Source organism: Bombina bombina, chromosome 1, assembly GCF_027579735.1.
Source record: "Bombina bombina isolate aBomBom1 chromosome 1, aBomBom1.pri, whole genome shotgun sequence".
Lineage (NCBI taxonomy): Eukaryota > Metazoa > Chordata > Amphibia > Anura > Bombinatoridae > Bombina > Bombina bombina.
Genome location: NC_069499.1, coordinates 604,121,019 through 604,141,657, shown reverse-complemented (window position 1 = coordinate 604,141,657; position 20,639 = coordinate 604,121,019). Strand labels below are relative to the sequence as shown.

The following is a 20,639-nucleotide window of genomic DNA, read 5'->3' as shown; positions in this document are numbered from 1 at the left end:
CGATCTTCATCCCGGGGGCTCCATCTTCATCCAGGCGGCTTTATCTTCATCCATTGCGGGACCGGCATCTTCTTCATTGCTGCGGAGGCGGAGCGGTCGATGAGCGGAGGTCCAGGCGAAGGCCTGCCTTGGACCTCCACCTTGGACCTCCACCTCCGCACATCAACCGCTCCGCCTCCACAGGGATGACGAAGATGCCGGTCCCACAATGGATGAAGATGGAGCCGCCTGGATGAAGATGGAGCCGCTGGGATGATGATCGCTCAAGTGGGACTTCAGCAACTGTGAGTACCTAAAGAGGGGCTAGTGCTAGGTTTTTTAAGGTTTTTTTTTCTGGTGGTTTTTTTTTTAGATTAGGGTTTGGGCATTTCTTAAAAGAGCTGAATGCCCTTTTAAGCGCAAGAAAAAAAAGCTGAATGCCCTTTAAAGGGCAATGCCCATACAAATGCCCTTTTCAGGGCAATGGGTAGATAAGTTTTTTTAGATTTTTATTTTTATTTTGGGAGAGTGGGTGTTTGTAATGTTAGTTGGTCTTTGTATTTTTGTTTAGAAAAATAGCTGATTTCTTTAGGGCAATGCCCTACAAAAGACCCTTTTGAGGGCTATTGGTAGTTTATTATAGATTAGGCTACTTTTATTTTGGGGTGGTTTTTTTAAATGGGTATTAGAATAGGAATAATTGTTATTATTTTGGATAATTCGTTTGTTATTTTGTGTAATGTTTTTTTTTTTCGTTTTGGGGTGGGTTTTCTTTTTTAGAATAGCATTTTTTTATTTTTAACGGGCAGCAAAAGAGCTGAATGCTCTTTTAAAGGCAATGCCCATACAAATGCCCTTTTCAGGGCAATGGGTAGATTAGGTTTTACTTTATTTTTATTTTGTGGGTTTGGGGGGGTAGGGGTTTGTATACTGTTAGGGGGTGTATGTTTTTCTTTTGTAGAAAAAGAGCTGATTTCTTGCCCTTGGTAGTTTATTATAGTTTAGTTTTTTTTTATTTTGGGGTGGGATTTTTTTTTTTTAAACAGGGTATTAAAATAGGAATAATTTTTATTGTTTTGGATAATTTCGTTTATTTTTTGTAATGGTATGTTTTTTTATTTTTTTTAATTTTAGTGTTTTTTATTTTTGTAATGTTAGGTTTTAGTGTAAGGCAGCTTAGGTTTTATTTCACAGGTAAGTTCGTATTTATTTTAACAAGGTAGTTAGTAAATAGTTAATAACTATTTACTAACTAGTCTACCTAGTTAAAATAAAACAAACTTACCTGTGAAATAAAAATAAAACCTTAGCTAGCTACAATATAACTATTAGTTATATTGTAGCTAGCTTAGCTTTTATTTCACAGGTAAGTATGTATTTAGTTTTAAATAGGTATTATTTATTTAATAATTGTAACTTTAATTTAGCTCTATTTTAATTATGTTAAAGTTAGGGAGGGTTAGGTTTAGGGCTAGGTTTAGGGGTTAATAGTTTAATTTAGGTTGTTGCGATGTGGGAGGCCAGAGGCTTAGGGGTTAATAGCTTTATTTAATGGTGGCGATGTCGGGGAGCGGCGGAATAGGGGTTAATATCTTTATTATAATGTGGACGATGTTGAGGTGCGGGGGAATAGGGGTTAATAACTTTAGGATACATTTATGAAGGTGAAGGTGATGTCGGGGGCAGCAGATTAGGGGTATTTAGACGTTGGGTTTATGTTAGGGTGTTGGGTTTAAAAATAACTTTTTTTCCCCCATAGACATCAATGGGGTTGTGTTACGGAGCTTTTTCATTCCGCGATTCAGGTGTTACGTTTTTTTCTAACACACTCTACCCATTGATGTCTATTTGGAAAGCGTGCACGAGCACTTCAAAGCAGCGCTTGTATTTTGTGCGGTATGGAGCTCGATGCAACAATATCGCACGCACAAGGCGGCTTTTTATAAACTCGTAATGGCAGCGCTATGGAGGTGAAATAACGCGTTCCTTAACTACCCTCTATAGCGCAAAATATGTAATCTAGGTGATAGTCAAATTTACATTCCTAGAGCACCCCCATTCTTCTTTAGATGAGGATATAACCAGTAACTGGAGTATACACAGTTATGCTTCTTATATGGTAACCTACTGTGTCCTCATCTGGAGTGACACAGAAGCACTACTTTACATATTTATCCCTTTTCCTGAAAAAAGGAATTTGTTTAAAAATACCACAATCTAACAAAACAGCATTTTTTATTTTATTTTTTTTACAAAAGAATGACCTTTAATCTTACTGTAATTTAACCTTCTATGGAAGTGAGAACATTTAACAAAGACACCCTGTCATAGTTTGCTCATTTACCAAATGAAATAATTTGCATATATGAAAATAAAAGCTTCCTAGGAGAGAGATGGCTCCATAGTCCATATGTCAATTCTGTCTTTGTCAATATGTCACCCCACAGAGGAGAGGGACAGAATATATGTTCCTTAGCTCACTCCTATATCATCCTCCATTTTAAGAGACAGAACCTGTACCTCAAAACTACTTCTTCTCTGTCATTTGCCACCTTGTGTATCACTGCTAGATCCTATAGCCCTTAGTTATCATAATAATGCTCACCCCTTTATCAAAGTCGTACTCATAGTAGGTAACCTTGTTTTCTGTCAGCACAAACAACCTCTTCTTGTAATTTAAAGGAGATGTTTTTCGTTTCTGCTGTGATCTCTTTAGGAAGATGCTCTCCAGGATACTGATAGATGCAGCTGCCATATTGTTGTCTTGTCATACACCATACAAGGGTAAAAGGCAGTTTTATTTAATGTATTTCTTTAAGTCCGATCGGCATACTTGTGGTGCTCGAGTTTCTTGCCATAAGGTACGGCATTTGTCAAGAGTACATCACCACAGCAAGTGACCACAGGGTCCCATGAGCAGAGGCCACCTGGACAAGGAGAATAATGTTAGTATATTAGCAACATAGCGTTACACACATTAACAGCTACTACACACTTCTATACTATCTTCTCCTATAGGATTTCATGTTGTATTAGATTTTCCAGAATATCTTCATAAAATTATCTTTTCTTTCATGTAATTGGCAAGAGTCCATGAGCTAGTGACGTATGGGATATACAATCCTACCAGGAGGGGCAAAGTTTCCCAAACCTCAAAATGCCTATAAATACACCCCTCACCACACCCACAATTCAGTTTTACAAACTTTGCCTCCTATGAAGGTGGTGAAGTAAGTTTGTGCTAAGATTTCTACGTTGATATGCACTTCTCAGCATTGTTGAAGCCCGATTCCTCTCAGAGTACAGCGAATGGTAGAGGGACGTGAAGGGAGTATCACTTATTGAATACAATGATTTCCCTAACGGGGGTCTATTTTATAGGTTCTCTGTTATCGGTCGTAGAGATTCATCTCCTACCTCCCTTTTCAGATCGACGATATACTCTCATATTCCATTACCTCTACTGATAACTGTTTCAGTACTGGTTTGGCTATCTGCTATATGTGGATGGGTGTCTTTTGGTAAGTATGTTTTTTATTACTTAAGACACCTCAGCTATGGTTTGGCACTTTATGCATTTATATAAAGTTCTAAATATATGTATTGTACTTATATTTGCCATGAGTCAGGTTCATGTATTTCCTTCTGCAGACTGTCAGTTTCATATTTGGGGAATATAAAAAATTTTTTAAGAAATTTATTTCTTACCTGGGGTTTAGTCTTTTTTTCAATTGACTACTTCTTGCAAATTGTGGGCGGTATTAGGCCCGGGGGTGCGTCAAATGCTAAACTTTATTGCGTCATTCTTGGTGCGAAAATATTTTTGGCACACGGTTGCGTCATTAGTGACGCAAGTGTGTCATTTCCGGTTATTTTTGGCGCCAAAAAAGTTTAAGTTACGTTGTGCGTCATACTTGCCGCCAAACTTTTTCATTATTTCAATACCCCATTGATGTTTGCCTCTTGCCTTTTTCTCTTTCAAATATGCTATTTGCATTTTTTCCCATTCCTGAAACTGTCATATAAGGAAATAGATAATTTTGCTTTATATGTTGTTTTTTTTCTTACATTTTGCAAGATGTCTCAATCTGATCCTGCCTCAGAAGTTTCTGCTGGAACACTGTTGCCTGACATCGGTTCTACCAAAGCTAAGTGCATTTGTTGTAAAATTGTAGAAATTATTTCGCCGAATGTCATTTGTAATAGTTGTCATGATAAACTTTTACATGCAGATAGTGTATCCATCAGTAATAGTACATTGCCAGTTGCAGTTCCTTCAACTTCTAATGTGCATGATATACCTGTAAATTTTAAAGAATTTGTTTCTGATTCTATCCTGAAGGCTTTGTCTGCATTTCCACCTTCTAATAAACGTAAAAGGTCTTTTAAAACTCCTCATTTAGTTGATGAAATTTCAAATGACCAACAACATAATAATTTATCCTCTTCTGATGAGGATCTATCTGATACAGAAGATCCTTCCTCAGACATTGACACTGACAAATCTACTTATTTATTTAAAATAGAGTATATGCGTTCTTTATTAAAAGAAGTGTTACTTTGGATATTGAGGTAACCAGTCCTCTTGACGTTCAGTCTAATAAACATTTAAATGCTGTTTTTAAACCTCCTGTGGTTTCTCCAGGGGTTTTTCCTATTCCTGAGGCTATTTCTGATATGATTTCTAAGGAATGGAATAAGCCAGGTACTTCTTTTATTCCTTCTTCAAGGTTTAAAAAAAAAAATTGTATCCTTTACCAGCAAAATCTATAGAGTTTTGGGAAAAAATCCCCAAAGTTTATGGGGCTATTTTTACTCTTGCTAAACGTACCACTATTCCTATGGAAGATAGTACTTCCTTTAAGGATCCTTTAGATAGGAAGCTTGAATCTTATCTAAGGAAGGCCTATTTATATTCAGGTCATCTTCTCAGACCTGCAATTTCTTTGGCTGATGTTGTGGCTGCATCAACTTTCTGGTTGGAGAATTTAGCGCAACAGGAATTGGATTCTGACTTATCTAGCATTATTCGCTTACTGCAATATGCTAATCATTTTATTTGTGATGCCATTTTTGATATTATCAAAATTGATGTTAGATCCATGTCTTTAGCTATATTAGCTAGAAGAGCTTTGTGGCTTAAATCTTGGAATGCTGATATGACATCTAAATCTAGATTACTATCTCTTTCTTTCCAAGGTAATAATTCATTTGGTTCTCAGTTGGATTCTATTATTTCAACTGTCACTGGGGTAAAGGGAGTTTTTCTGCCTCAGGATAAAAAACCTAAGGGTAAATCTAAGGCTTCTAGCCATTTTCGTTCCTTTCGTCAGAATAAGGAACAAAAACTCAATCCTCCACCAAGGAATCTGCTTCCAATTGGAAGCCTTCCTCAAATGGGAATAAATCCAAGCCATTTAGGAAACCAAAGTCAGCCCCTAAGTCCGCATGAAGGTGCGGCCCTCATTCCAGCTCAGCTGGTAGGGGGCAGATTAAGGTTTTTCAAGGATATTTGGATAAAATCTGTCCAAAATCAATGGATTCAGAGCATTGTCTCTCAAGGGTATCGAATAGGATTCAGAGTAAGACCTCCTGTGAGAAGATTTTTTCTCTCACGTATCCCAGCAAATCCAGTAAAAGCTACAGGTTTTCCTGAAGTGTGTTTCAGACCTGGAGTCTACAGGGGAAATCATGCCAGTTCCTCTTCAGGAACAAGGTTTGGGGTTTTATTCAAATCTATTCATTGTCCCAAAAAAGGAAAATTTATTCAGACTAGTTCTGGATCTAAAAATTTTGAATTGTTATGTAAGAGTACCAACTTTCAAGATGGTGACTATAAGGACTATTCTGCCTTTTGTTCATCGAGGACATTATATGTCCACAATAGACTTGCAGGATGCATACCTTCATATTCTAATTCATCCAGAACATTATCAGTTTCTGAGATTCTCTTTTCTAAACAAGCATTACCAATTTGTTGCTTTTCCATTTGGCCTAGCAACAGCTCCAAGAATCTTTTCAAAGGTTCTGGGTGCCCTACTCTCAGAGAACAGGGTATTGCGGTGTTTCCATATTTGGATGATATCTTGGTACTAGCTCAGTCTTTACGTACTGCAGACTCTCACACAAATCAACTAGTGTTGTTTCTTCGGAAACATGGTTGGAGGATCAATTTACCAAAAAGTTTCTTGATTCCTCAGACAAGGGTCACCTTTTTAGGCTTCATGACTCTGTCTCTAACAGACAAGAGACGTTTAAAATTGTTTGCAGCCTGCCGGCACCTTCACTCTCAGTCATTCCCTTCAGTGGCTATGTGCATGGAAGTTTTAGGTCTCATGACTGCAGCTTCAGACGCGATCCCCTTTGCTCATTTTCACATGAGACCTCTACATCTTTGTATGCTGAACCAATGGTGCAGGGATTATACAAAAATATCACAATTAATATCCTTAAATCCCAATGTATGACACTCTCTGACGTGGTGGATAGATCACCATCGTTTAGTTCAAGGGGCTTCTTTTGTTCGGCCAACCTGGACTGTGATCACAACAGATGCAAGTCTTTCAGGTTGGGGAGCTGTTTGGGAATCTCTGACAGCACAAAGGGTTTGGAAATCTCAAGAGGCGAGATTACCAATAAATATTTTAGAGCTCTTCAGTTTTGGCCTCTGTTAAAGAGAGAACCGTTCAATTGTTTTCAGCCAGACAATATCACAACAGTGGCATATGTCAATCATCAGGGTGGGACTCACAGTCCCCAAGCTATGAAAGAAGTATCTCGGATACTTGCTTGGGCAGAATCCAGCTCCTGTCTAATCTCTGCGGTGCATATCCCAGGTGTAGACAATTGGGAGGCGGATTACCTCAGCTGCCAAACTTTACATGCAGGGGAGTGGTCTCTCCATCCAGATGTATTTTCTCAGATTGTTCAGATGTGTGGTCTTCCAGAGATAGATCTCATGGCCTCTCATCTAAACAAGAAACTTCCAAGATACCTGTCCAGGTCCAGGGATGTTCAGACGGAAGCAGTGGATGCGCTGACACTTCCTTGGTGTTATCATCCTGTTTACATTTTCCTGCCTCTAGTTCTCCTTCCAAGAGTGATCTCCAAAATCATCATGGAACAATCATTTGTGTTGCTGGTGGCTCCAGCATGGCCACACAGGTTTTGGTATGCGGATCTGGTTCGGATGTCCAGTTGCCCGCCTTGGCCACTTCCGCCACGGCCAGACCTACTATCTCAAGGTCCGTTTTTCCATCAGGATCTCAAATCATTAAATTTGAAGGTATGAAAATTGAACGCTTAATACTAAGTCATAGAGGTTTCTCTGACTCAGTGATTAATACTATGTTACAAGCTCGTAAATCTGTCTCTAGAAAGATTTATTATAGAGTTTGGAAGACTTACATTTCATGGTGTTCTTCTTATAAATTCTCTTGGCATTCTTTTAGAATTCCTAGAATTTTACAGTTTCTTCAGGATGGTTTGGATAAGGGTTTGTCTGCAAGTTCCTTGAAGGGACAAATCTCTGCTCTTTCTGTTTTATTTCACAGAAAGATTGCTATACTTCCTGATATTCACTGTTTTGTACAGACTTTAGTACGTATTAAGCCTGTCATTAAATCAATTTCTCCTCCTTGGAGTCTTCATTTGGTTTTGAAGGTTTTACAGGCTCATCCATTTGAGCCTATGCATTCTTTGGATATTAAACTACTTTCTTGGAAAGTGTTGTTCCTTTTGGCTATCTCTTCTGCTAGAAGAGTTTCTGAGCTATCTGCTCTTTCCTGCTCTTTCCTTTTCTGATTTTTCATCAGGATAAGGCAGTTTTGCGGACTTCTTTTAAATTTTTACCTAAGGTTGTGAATTCTAACAACATTAATAGAGAAATTGTTGTCCCTTCCATGTGTCCTAATCCTAAGAATTCTTTGGAAAGATCCTTACATTCTTTGGATGTGGTAAGAGCTTTGAAATATTATGTGGAAGCTACTAAAGATTTCAGGAAGACTTCCAGTCTATTTGTTTTATTTTCTGGTCCTAGGAAAGGTCGGAAGGCTTCTGCTATTTCCTTGGCTTCTTGGTTGAAACTTTTGATTCATCAAGCTTATTTGGAGTCGAGTCAGGCCCCGCCTCAGAGAATTACAGCTCATTCTACTAGATCAGTATCCACTTTGTGGGCCTTTAAGAATGAAGCTTCGGTTGATCAGATTTGCAAAGCGGCAACTTGGTCCTCTTTGCATAAATTTACTAAATTCTACCATTTTGATGTATTTGCTTCTTCAGAAGCAGTTTTTGGTAGAAAAGTTCTTCAGGCAGCTGTTTCAGTTTGATTCTTCTGCTTTTGATTTAAGTTTTTTTCTTTCAATTATGAAAATAAACTTTTTTTTTTTTGGGTTGTGGATTAATTTTTTCAGCGGAAAATGGCTGTTTTTATTTTATTCCCTCCCTCTCTAGTGACTCTTGAGTGGAGATCCACATCTTGGGTATTGATATCCCATACGTCACTAGCTCATGGACTCTTGCCAATTACATGAAAGAAAACATAATTTATGTAAGAACTTACCTGATAAATTAATTTCTTTCATATTGGCAAGAGTCCATGAGGCCCACCCTTTTTATGGTGGTTATGATTTTTTGTATAAAGCACAATTATTTCCAAATTTCTTTTGTTGATGCTTTTTACTCCTTTCTTTTTCACCCCACTGCTTGGCTATTCGTTAAACTGAATTGTGGGTGTGGTGAGGAGTGTATTTATAGGCATTTTGAGGTTTGGGAAACTACCCTCCTGGTAGGATTGTATATCCCATACGTCACTAGCTCATGGACTCTTGCCAATATGAAAGAAATAAATGTATCAGGTAAGTTCTTACATAAATTATGTTTTATACACAGTAGATTCCCCATATAGATATATGGTGCTTGTTTTATCTCAGAGTCAGCCAATAACTCTCCTCTGCTTCTTATCTTATGTTTGCTTTATCTCAGAATCAGCACAACTAAAAAAGGAACAAGTGCAAAAAAGAAAAAGAGAGATAACCTAAGATACAAATGTTCATCATTCAGCAAGATTGAAATGCCTTGTTCCAAAAGCTTCCAGTAAACTATCCTTTTCTCCTTGTAGTATTACAAAACACCTCATTTTATAACCTGACTCTGCTTACAGCACTTGTCACCATTCATATGCTGTTTTACTTCAGTCATATTTCAGTGCTTTTGTCCGTTCACAACCTTCACATTGTAAAAGCTCTGAACTATTCTCTTCCCTATTACAGAACTCCTAACACCCTATTAATGTTCCTTTAACTTAAAAAAAAACTATCACTACAATAACTGGACTCCTTACCCTATAAATACCCTGTACCTATCACTACAACAACAGGACTTCTTACCCTATAAATACCCTGTACCTATCACTACAACAACAGGACTCCTTACCCTACAAATATTCTGTACCTATTACTACAACAACTGGATTACTTACCCTATAATACCCTGTACCTATCACTACAACAACAGGACTCCTTACCCTATAAATACCCTGTACCTATCACTACAATAACAGGACTCCTTACCTTATAAATGCCCTGTACCTATCACTACAATAACAGGACTCCTTACCCTATAAATACCCTGTACCTATCACTACAACAACAGGACTCATTATCCTATAAGTGCCCTGTACTTGTCACTACACAACTAGACTCCTTACCCTATAAATGCCCTGTACCTATTACCACAATAACAGGACTTTTTACCCTATAAATACCCTGTGCCTATCACTACAACAAGACCCCTTACCCTATGAATGCCCTGTACCTATCACAACAACAACTGGACTCTTTACCCTATAAATACCCTGTACCTATCATTACAACAACATAACTCCTTACCCTATAAATACCCTGTATCTATCACTACAACAACAGGACTCCTTGCCATATAAATACCCTGTACCTATCACTACAACAGGACTCCTTACCCTATAAATACTCTGCACCTATCACTACAACAACATGGCTCCTTACTCTATAAATAACCTGTACCAATCACTACAACAACATGGGTCCATAACCTATAAATAACCTGTACCTATCACTACAATAACTGGACTCCATACCCAATAAATGCCCTGTACTTGTCACTACAAGAACAGGACTCTTTACCCTATACATATTCTGTACCTATCACTACAACAACTGGACCCATTATCCTATAAATGCCCTGTACCTATCACTACAATAACAGGACTCCTTACCCTTTAAATACCCTGTACCTATCACAACAACAACAGGACTCCTTACCCTATAATACCCTGTACCTATCACTACAACAACAGGACTCCTTACCCTTTAAATGCCCTGTACTTGTCACTACAACAACTGGACTCCTTACCCTATAATACCCTGTATCTATCACTACAACAACAGGACTCCTTACCCTATAATACCCTGTACCTATAACTACAACAACAGGACTCCTTACCCTATAAATACCCTGTACCTATCACTACAACAACAGGACTCCTTACCCTATAAATACCCTGTACCTATCACTACAACAGGACTCCTTACCCTATAAATACTCTGCACCTATCACTACAACAACATGGCTCCTTACTCTATAAATAACCTGTACCAATCACTACAACAACATGGCTCCATAACCTATAAATAACCTGTACCTATCACTACAATAACAGGACTCCCTACCCTATAAATCCCCTGTACCTATCACTAGAACAACTGGACTATTTACCCCATATATACCCTGTACCTATCACTACAACAACAGGACTCCTTACTCTATAAATACCCTGTACCTATCACTACAACAACTGGACTCCATACCCAATAAATGCCCTGTACTTGTCACTACAACAACAGGACTCCTTACCCTATACATATTCTGTACCTATCACTACAACAACAGGACTCCTTACCCTATAAATACCCTATACCTATCACTACAACAACAGGACTCCTTACCCTATAAATACTCTGTACCTATCACTACAACAACATGACTCCTTACCCTATAAATATTCTGTACCTATCACTACAACAACAGGGCTCCTTAACCCATAAATACCCTGTACCTATCACTAGAACAACAGGACTCCTTAACCTATAAATACCCTGTACCTATCACTAGAACAACATGACTCCTTAACCTATAAATCCCCTGTACCTATCACTAGAACAACTGGACTATTTACCCCATATATACCCTGTACCTATCACTACAACAACAGGACTCCTTACTCTATAAATACCCTGTACCTATCACTACAACAACTGGACTCCATACCCAATAAATGCCCTGTACTTGTCACTACAACAACAGGACTCCTTACCCTATACATATTCTGTACCTATCACTACAACTGGACCCATTATCCTATAAATGCCCTGTACCTATCACTACAATAACAGGACTCCTTACCCTTTAAATACCCTGTACCTATCACTACAACAACAGGACTCCTTACCCTATAATACCCTGTACCTATCACTACAACAACAGGACTCCTTACCCTTTAAATGCCCTGTACTTGTCACTACAACAACTGGACTCCTTACCCTATAATACCCTGTATCTATCACTACAACAACAGGACTCCTTACCCTATAATACCCTGTACCTATAACTACAACAACAGGACTCCTTACCCTATAAATACCCTGTACCTATCACTACAACAACAGGACTCCTTACCCTATAAATACCCTGTACCTATCACTACAACAACAGGACTCCTTACCCTATAAATATTCTGTACCTATCACTACAACAACAGGACTCCTTACCCTATAAATACCCTATACCTATCACTACAACAACAGGACTCCTTACCCTATAAATACTCTGTACCTATCACTACAACAACATGACTCCTTACCCTATAAATATTCTGTACCTATCACTACAACAACAGGGCTCCTTAACCCATAAATACCCTGTACCTATCACTACAACAACAGGACTCCTTACCCTATAAATATTCTGTACCTATCACTACAACAACAGGGCTCCTTAACCCATAAATACCCTGTACCTATCACTACAACAACAGGGCTCCTTAACCCATAAATACCCTGTACCTATCACTAGAACAACAGGACTCCTTAACCTATAAATACCCTGTACCTATCACTAGAACAACAGGACTCCTTAACCTATAAATACCCTGTACCTATCACTAGAACAACATGACTCCTTAACCTATAAATACCCTGTACCTATCACTAGAACAACAGGACTCCTTACCCTATAAATACCCTGTACATGTCACTGACCTTGCATTTATCATTGCTGTTATAGATTATCATTCACCTTATCACTGGTGCATTAATACACTTATTGCCATTTGTTGCTATGTGTCCTTTTGATGACATTGCTAAGGTAACTGATCCCTCAGCCTATTGCTGTCCAATCCTTGCCATGATTATCAAGCCTAGCCACATCCTCCATGTTGTTTGCAAACAGCACCAAGACAAAAGTATACAGGTATATTATAAGCTGTAAACTCACGTGGTGCGCATGAGATCCACACTTGATGATCTGTACACGTATAGTCTGGAAAGGTCACAATATTTTGCAAGATGCTTTGCTATCTTATCCTGAATGAGGATCTCTGTGCAATGACAGTCCTGTGAGACACTGACAGGGACAGCTACCAGATGCACTGCAGATCTCTCTTGCTTTTTTTTCACAAGACTCTCAGTTCCTCTTTTTCAGTTTCCTGTGCTGGGAGCTGGTTAATTTGTTCTATGATTACAACACATTAACAACAGACTGTGTATGGTATATTTACATAATGTGTGAGTGTTCTCCCACCAACAAAGAATATTCCACCTGTAGTTTACGCAGAATACTTTATTATAACTTCTATTGCTCCATATATAATGATAGATTACATTTGATGCAGTTATGTCGTCCACCCCCTCCACTGCAAAAACAAAATACAAAAAACATTGGGCATTGTCATTTTTATTTGCTGTAGAGTAAAATTGATGCATTTAGGCTTTTTTAAAAAAAAATATATATATCCTTAAAGGTACAGAGCATGTTAAATACCCATGGAAGCATTTTTCCCATATGCTGCTGCATTTGCAAAAAAAAAGTTTGTAAGAAACATATAGCACCAATGACATTGGCACTTGGAGTGGGAGTGTGTGTGATTGTAAAATTTGCATAAATGCTTTTGGTACATTCCCAGGAGAAAATGTAAGTAAGGAAAAGCACCACACCAACTTGCATGTAGTTTAGTCCACATTCATCTTCAGGGATCACTTTTCATGATTCCATGCACAAATAATTAATGAAACAGGTAATGCATTTGCAGTTAATGTTAAAACTTTGCTGTGAGAAATAATTTTGAAGGATAGCAAAGGTCTTGAATACTTGGGGCGCAATTACATATGCGACTTCGCCCGTAAAAGCTGGCGACGCCGTTCTTTAGTCCACATACACGGCACCGCATATAAATGTGGCGCGTATATTTCACACGTGGCCCGCTAAATTAACATAGAACCGGGTCGCAAATCGGTATAACATATTCAGCACAAGGACTTACGCAGCGAAAATGGAGAAATCTTACTCCATTTTCACCTCGCCACACATAGGCAGGCACAGCAAGCCTTGCGCTGAGTATATAAGCACTGTAACTCCCTGAAAGTTCTAACTAACACCTAATGCATGCGCAATATTCAATCCCAACCACAATAACTATTAAAATATATTAACCCCTAATCCGCCAACCCCCATATTGCAAATTACCTAATAAAGTGATTAACCCCTAACCCCCAACCCCCACCAACAAAAATATACCTATTTAAACTATTAACCTCTAATCCGTCATACCCCCACATCGCAATCTACCTATTAAAACTATTAACTCCTAATCTGCCATCACCCAACGCATTAAAGCTAATTAACCTATTAACCCCTAAGCCGCCAACCCCCACAACGCATTAAACCTAATGAACCTATTAACCCCTAAGCCGCCAACCCCCCACAACGCATTAAACCTAATGAACCTATTAACCCCTAAGCCGCCAACCCCCCACAACGCAAATAACTAATTTAATTACTAAACCCCCTAACCTAACACCCCCTAAAATTAAAAATTACAAAATTACTATTAAAATAAAAACCTAACATTACTTTAAAAATAAAAAAAACTAAGTTTAAATTAATCTAAAATTACAAAAAATAAAAAAGTCTAGCATTACAGAAAATAATAAACCAAATTATCAAAAATAAAAATATTAAACCTAATCCGTATGAAAATAAAAATGTCCCCCCCATAACCCCCCAATCTAAACTACCAATAGCCCTTAAAAGGATCTTTTGTAGAGCATTGGCCTAAGTTAAACAGCTCTTTTAAAAAAAAACCACCCACCAAACCCCCCCAAATAAAAGAACCTAACACTAAAAAAACCTAAGCTACCCATTGCCCCTAAAGGGGCATTTGTATGGGCATTGCCCTTAAAAGGGCATTCAGCTCTTTTACTGCCCTTAAAAGGGCATTCAGCTCTTTTTCAAGCCCATTAAAACCCTAATAAAAAAAAAACAAATCCCCAAAAAATAAAAAAAATCCTAAGTCTAACCCCCAAATAGATACCTACCGTTCCTGAAGTCTGACGGAGACGGTCTTCTTACAGGCGATTAAGTCTTCTTGGAGGCGGCGATATCTTCTTCCAGCATGGCAACCTCTTCTATCTTCATCCAGGACCAAGCCGGCACGGAGGTGACCGCGGAACAGAGGACCAGCAACCGCGGAGCCATTGAGCATGGAAACCCTCTTTGTACGATTGTTGCCACACTCTGAAGATGAAATGCAAGGTACCCGTTTAAATATGGGGTACCTTGCATTAGTATTGGCTGAAAATTTTAAATCAGCCAATAGAATTAGAGCTTCTGAAATCCTATTCGTTGATTTTAATTAGCCAATAGGATTTCAGTAGCTCAAATTCTATTGGCTAATTCAAATCAGCCAATAGGATTTCAGTAGCTCTAATTCTATTGGCTGAACAGTGAGTACCTATTTGGGGGTTAGATTTAGGATTTTTTTTATTTTATTTTAAATTAGGGTTTTAATGGGCTTGTAAAAGAGCTGAATGCCCTTTTAAGGGCAATGTTTATACAAATACCCCTTTAGGGGCAATGGGTAGCTTAGGTTTTTTTAGTGTTAGTTTTTTTATTTTGGGGGATTTGGTGGGTGGGGGGGTTTACTGGTAGGGGGGAATTTAATATTTATTTAATGTAAAAGAGCTGTTTAATTTAGGGCAATGCCCTACAAAAGGCAATTTTAAGGGCTATTGGTAGTTTAGTTTAGATTAGGGGGTGTTTCTATTTTTGGGGGTTTCATAGGAATTAGGTTTAATTTTTTTATTTTTGATAATTTGGTTTATTATTTTCTGTAATGTTAGACTTTTTTATTTTTTGTAATTTTAGATTTATTTAAACTTAGTTTTTTTATTTTTAAAGTAATTTTATTTTAATAGTAATTTAGTATTTTTTAATTTTAGGTAATTGGGGTTAATTTAGGGGGTGATAGGTTAAAGGGCTTAGTAATTAAATTAGTTATTTGCATTGTGGGGTGTTGGCGGTTTTGGGGTTAATAGGTTAATTAGGTTTAATGCGTTGTTGGGGGTTGGCGGTTTAGGGGATTATAGTAGTGATGGGTAGTTGGCGTTGTGGGTGAATAGAGGATTAGGGGTTAGTACATATATTAGGTAAATCGCAATGTGGGTGAATGGCGGATTAGGGGGTAATACATATATTAGGTAGACAGCGATGTGTGTGAATGGCGGATTAGGGGTTAATACATATATTATGGAGATTGTGATGTGGGTGAATGGTGGATTAGGGGTTAATACATATATAAGGGAGATTGAGTTCACAGTCTTTTTTTAAAAACTTGTGCTGAGAGATTTTCTTTTGTTTTCTGTTCATGTCAACTTCTGTGTCTGTAGTAAAGCTGCGGGCTGTGAGCTCTCTGACACATAAAAGAACTGAAGAGAAAGCAAGAGAGAAACATGGATTAAGAACTGAAAAGATAAGCAGTTTATAAATTCAGAATTGAGAGCAGATTGCAAACGAGGTTGACATGGCCTAGATGCTGATAGGTTGTATACAAGACATTCTAAGCACAGATTGATTAAACCTTAATGCAAAGGTTACTTTAACTAAACACACTTGTGCGGTGAGGTCAGAGGCTGGTGAGGCACAGGCTATGATACCCCAAGAAACACACACACACACATATATATATATATATATATATATATATATAAACAGAAGCAGAGACCGCACTCATAGGTCTTATATTTCACCACTGATGTGGACTTTATTCAATCTGTAACGTTTCGGGGTTTCCCCCTTTGTCAAACATAACAAATAACATAGTGCAAGTCCTTTATATACATACATAAAACCCCTCTTACCCCAGGTGCAAACCATCCAGCTCTGCCTATGGCGGGCTTCCGGCAGCGTTCACTCCGCGCAACTGCGCATGCGCGAGGCAGCACTACGGAACCCCCAGCAGGCCAACTGAAACAAAAAGCGAAATAAAAATTACCGTAACTTAGCAACGGTAATGCTTAGACAAATATAATGGAACAGCGCTGTAAGGATGACCACTACATAATACAGAGACACCCCATTTCTATTCTTAACATCTCCTCATCAGTAATTTCCACATTAGATATCAACATAACAAATCTATGTATAACATAACATTATCGTTAAACATTGGCATTTTAGCCAGTTATCAGAGGAGGAGGTGGGGGGCTGGGTATTGACAGCAATATACTGGCCAGTATTTAATCTGTATAGAGAGACTTTTAAATAAACTCAACATTATCACAATTGAAACAAATATATATAATTCAGATTGAAAACATGAAGCTAATTCTATTTACAGAATATATAACAGTATTGGAGTAGTCATGTTACTAGATGTGTGGACCTATCAGAATCTAGTATCACTAGACTCCCTTCCTTATCCAGATGTAAATTCACATATTGTTATTAGACATCATTATCACTTTACAGGAAACAGTGTAAATCGAAATTGGTATTCAATCCTTTTGGAGTTAAAGTGTCCAGTGTGTGAATCCATCTGGACTCCTTTCGTAGCAGTAACTTGCCTCTGTCACCACCCCTGGGCAAGGGGGGGACGTGGTCAATGATCACATATCTCAGGTCCTTGACCGTATGTCCATGTTTGGCAAAATGCCTGGCCACTGGCTGTTCCGAGTCTCCATTTTTTATTGCTGTTCTAATGGCCGCCCTGTGATTCGCCATTCGTGTACGCAAATCATCTGTGGTTTTTCCAACGTAAAATCTGCCACAAATACAATGTAACAGATATACGATGAAGACTGTTGTACAGGTCACACGGTGTTTAATTTTGAATCTCTTGTTAGTCCATGGATGTGTGAATTCACTGCACTGTATTAGTGCACTGCATGTTGTGCAGCCCAAGCATTTAAAACATCCAATTTTCTTGCCCTGTCTTAGCCATGTAGAGCTCGTATAGGCCTGAGTCATATCTGGACGCATTAAAATATCCCTTAGAGATTTGCCCCTCCGGTAGCTGATCATTGGGGGTCTAGTTTCTTGCAGAGGTAACGTTTTATCACTTGATATGATTTTCCAATGTTCATCTAACACACCTCTGAAATCTCTCTTGTCCGGACTGTATTCAGTGACAAATGTTAATCTGTCCATGGTTGGTTGGTCCTTATTTCGTTCACTGCTGGTTAAAGCTTGATCTTGTGTCATATTCACCGCTTGGGCATAGGCTTCTTGTAGCACCTCATCCACATAACTCCTTTCTTTAAATTTCTGATACATGTTGGTGAGTTGTTCTTCCTTCCCTTCTCTGGTGGAGTTATTTCTTACCACCCTCTGGAACTGTGATATAGGTAAAGCTTTTTTTATTCCTGTGGGATGACAACTTGTGTACAGCAGCATTGAATTGCGATCTGTTGGTTTGGTGAAGAGTTCAGTACATAATGTGCCAGTTGATTTTTTTACTCTTAAATCCAAAAAGTCAATCACCTCACAATGATATGTTATTTTGAACTTCAAATTCACCGACAACCAACATGTATGAGAAATTTAAAGAAAGGAGTTATGTGGATGAGGTGCTACAAGAAGCCTATGCCCAAGCGGTGAATATGACACAAGATCAAGCTTTAACCAGCAGTGAACGAAATAAGGACCAACCAACCATGGACAGATTAACATTTGTCACTGAATACAGTCCGGACAAGAGAGATTTCAGAGGTGTGTTAGATGAACATTGGAAAATCATATCAAGTGATAAAACGTTACCTCTGCAAGAAACTAGACCCCCAATGATCAGCTACCGGAGGGGCAAATCTCTAAGGGATATTTTAATGCGTCCAGATATGACTCAGGCCTATACGAGCTCTACATGGCTAAGACAGGGCAAGAAAATTGGATGTTTTAAATGCTTGGGCTGCACAACATGCAGTGCACTAATACAGTGCAGTGAATTCACACATCCATGGACTAACAAGAGATTCAAAATTAAACACCGTGTGACCTGTACAACAGTCTTCATCGTATATCTGTTACATTGTATTTGTGGCAGATTTTACATTGGAAAAACCACAGATGATTTGCGTACACGAATGGCGAATCACAGGGCGGCCATTAGAACAGCAATAAAAAATGGAGACTCGGAACAGCCAGTGGCCAGGCATTTTGCCAAACATGGACATACGGTCAAGGACCTGAGATATGTGATCATTGACCACGTCCCCCCCTTGCCCAGGGGTGGTGACAGAGGCAAGTTACTGCTACGAAAGGAGTCCAGATGGATTCACACACTGGACACTTTAACTCCAAAAGGATTGAATACCAATTTCGATTTACACTGTTTCCTGTAAAGTGATAATGATGTCTAATAACAATATGTGAATTTACATCTGGATAAGGAAGGGAGTCTAGTGATACTAGATTCTGATAGGTCCACACATCTAGTAACATGACTACTCCAATACTGTTATATATTCTGTAAATAGAATTAGCTTCATGTTTTCAATCTGAATTATATATATTTGTTTCAATTGTGATAATGTTGAGTTTATTTAAAAGTCTCTCTATACAGATTAAATACTGGCCAGTATATTGCTGTCAATACCCAGCCCCCCACCTCCTCCTCTGATAACTGGCTAAAATGCCAATGTTTAACGATAATGTTATGTTATACATAGATTTGTTATGTTGATATCTAATGTGGAAATTACTGATGAGGAGATGTTAAGAATAGAAATGGGGTGTCTCTGTATTATGTAGTGGTCATCCTTACAGCGCTGTTCCATTATATTTGTCTAAGCATTACCGTTGCTAAGTTACGGTAATTTTTATTTCGCTTTTTGTTTCAGTTGGCCTGCTGGGGGTTCCGTAGTGCTGCCTCGCGCATGCGCAGTTGCGCGGAGTGAACGCTGCCGGAAGCCCGCCATAGGCAGAGCTGGATGGTTTGCACCTGGGGTAAGAGGGGTTTTATGTATGTATATAAAGGACTTGCACTATGTTATTTGTTATGTTTGACAAAGGGGGAAACCCCGAAACGTTACAGATTGAATAAAGTCCACATCAGTGGTGAAATATAAGACCTATGAGTGCGGTCTCTGCTTCTGTTTATAGTATTTCTATGCACTGCACCTAGGCATTATATGTATAACGAGAGTGCTTGGTGACCACAATTTGCTTATATATATATATATATATATATATATATATATATATATAGGGAGTGCAGAATTATTAGGCAAGTTGTATTTTTGAGGATTAATTTTATTATTGAACAACAACCATGTTCTCAATGAACCCAAAAAACTCATTAATATCAAAGCTGAATAGTTTGGAAGTAGTTTTTAGTTTGTTTTTAGTTATAGCTATTTTAGGGGGATATCTGTGTGTGCAGGTGACTATTACTGTGCATAATTATTAGGCAACTTAACAAAAAACAAATATATACCCATTTCAATTATTTATTTTTACCGGTGAAACCAATATAACATCTCAACATTCACAAATATACATTTCTGACATTCAAAAACAAAACAAAAACAAATCAGTGACCAATATAGCCACCTTTCTTTGCAAGGACACTCAAAAGCCTGCCATCCATGGATTCTGTCAGTGTTTTGATCTGTTCACCATCAACATTGCGTGCAGCAGCAACCACAGCCTCCCAGACACTGTTCAGAGAGGTGTACTGTTTTCCCTCCTTGTAAATTTCACATTTGATGATGGACCACAGGTTCTCAATGGGGTTCAGATCAGGTGAACAAGGAGGCCATGTCATTAGATTTTCTTCTTTTATACCCTTTCTTGCCAGCCACGCTGTGGAGTACTTGGACGCGTGTGATGGAGCATTGTCCTGCATGAAAATCATGTTTTTCTTGAAGGATGCAGACTTCTTCCTGTACCACTGCTTGAAGAAGATGTCTTCCAGAAACTGGCAGTAGGACTGGGAGTTGAGCTTGACTCCATCCTCAACCCGAAAAGGCCCCACAAGCTCATCTTTGATGATACCAGCCCAAACCAGTACTCCACCTCCACCTTGCTGGCGTCTGAGTCGGACTGGAGCTCTCTGCCCTTTACCAATCCAGCCA

The 20,639-nt window shown here is 38.5% G+C and overlaps 1 protein-coding gene across 1 annotated transcript in view; it reads right to left on the bottom strand.

Annotated features, from left to right (window-relative positions):
• Window positions 1–12,641, bottom strand: part of BTK (Bruton tyrosine kinase) — a 303,295-nt gene extending 290,654 nt beyond the window's left edge. Inside the window, exons 1-2 of the mRNA XM_053698951.1 lie at window positions 12,508–12,641; window positions 2,585–2,906 (exon numbers count right to left, since the gene is read on the bottom strand). Coding sequence (XP_053554926.1) covers window positions 2,585–2,734 — 150 coding nt within the window. The 5' untranslated portion in view covers window positions 2,735–2,906; window positions 12,508–12,641. The remainder of the gene's footprint in view (window positions 1–2,584; window positions 2,907–12,507) is intronic.
• Between the last annotated feature and the right edge of the window lie 7,998 nt (window positions 12,642–20,639).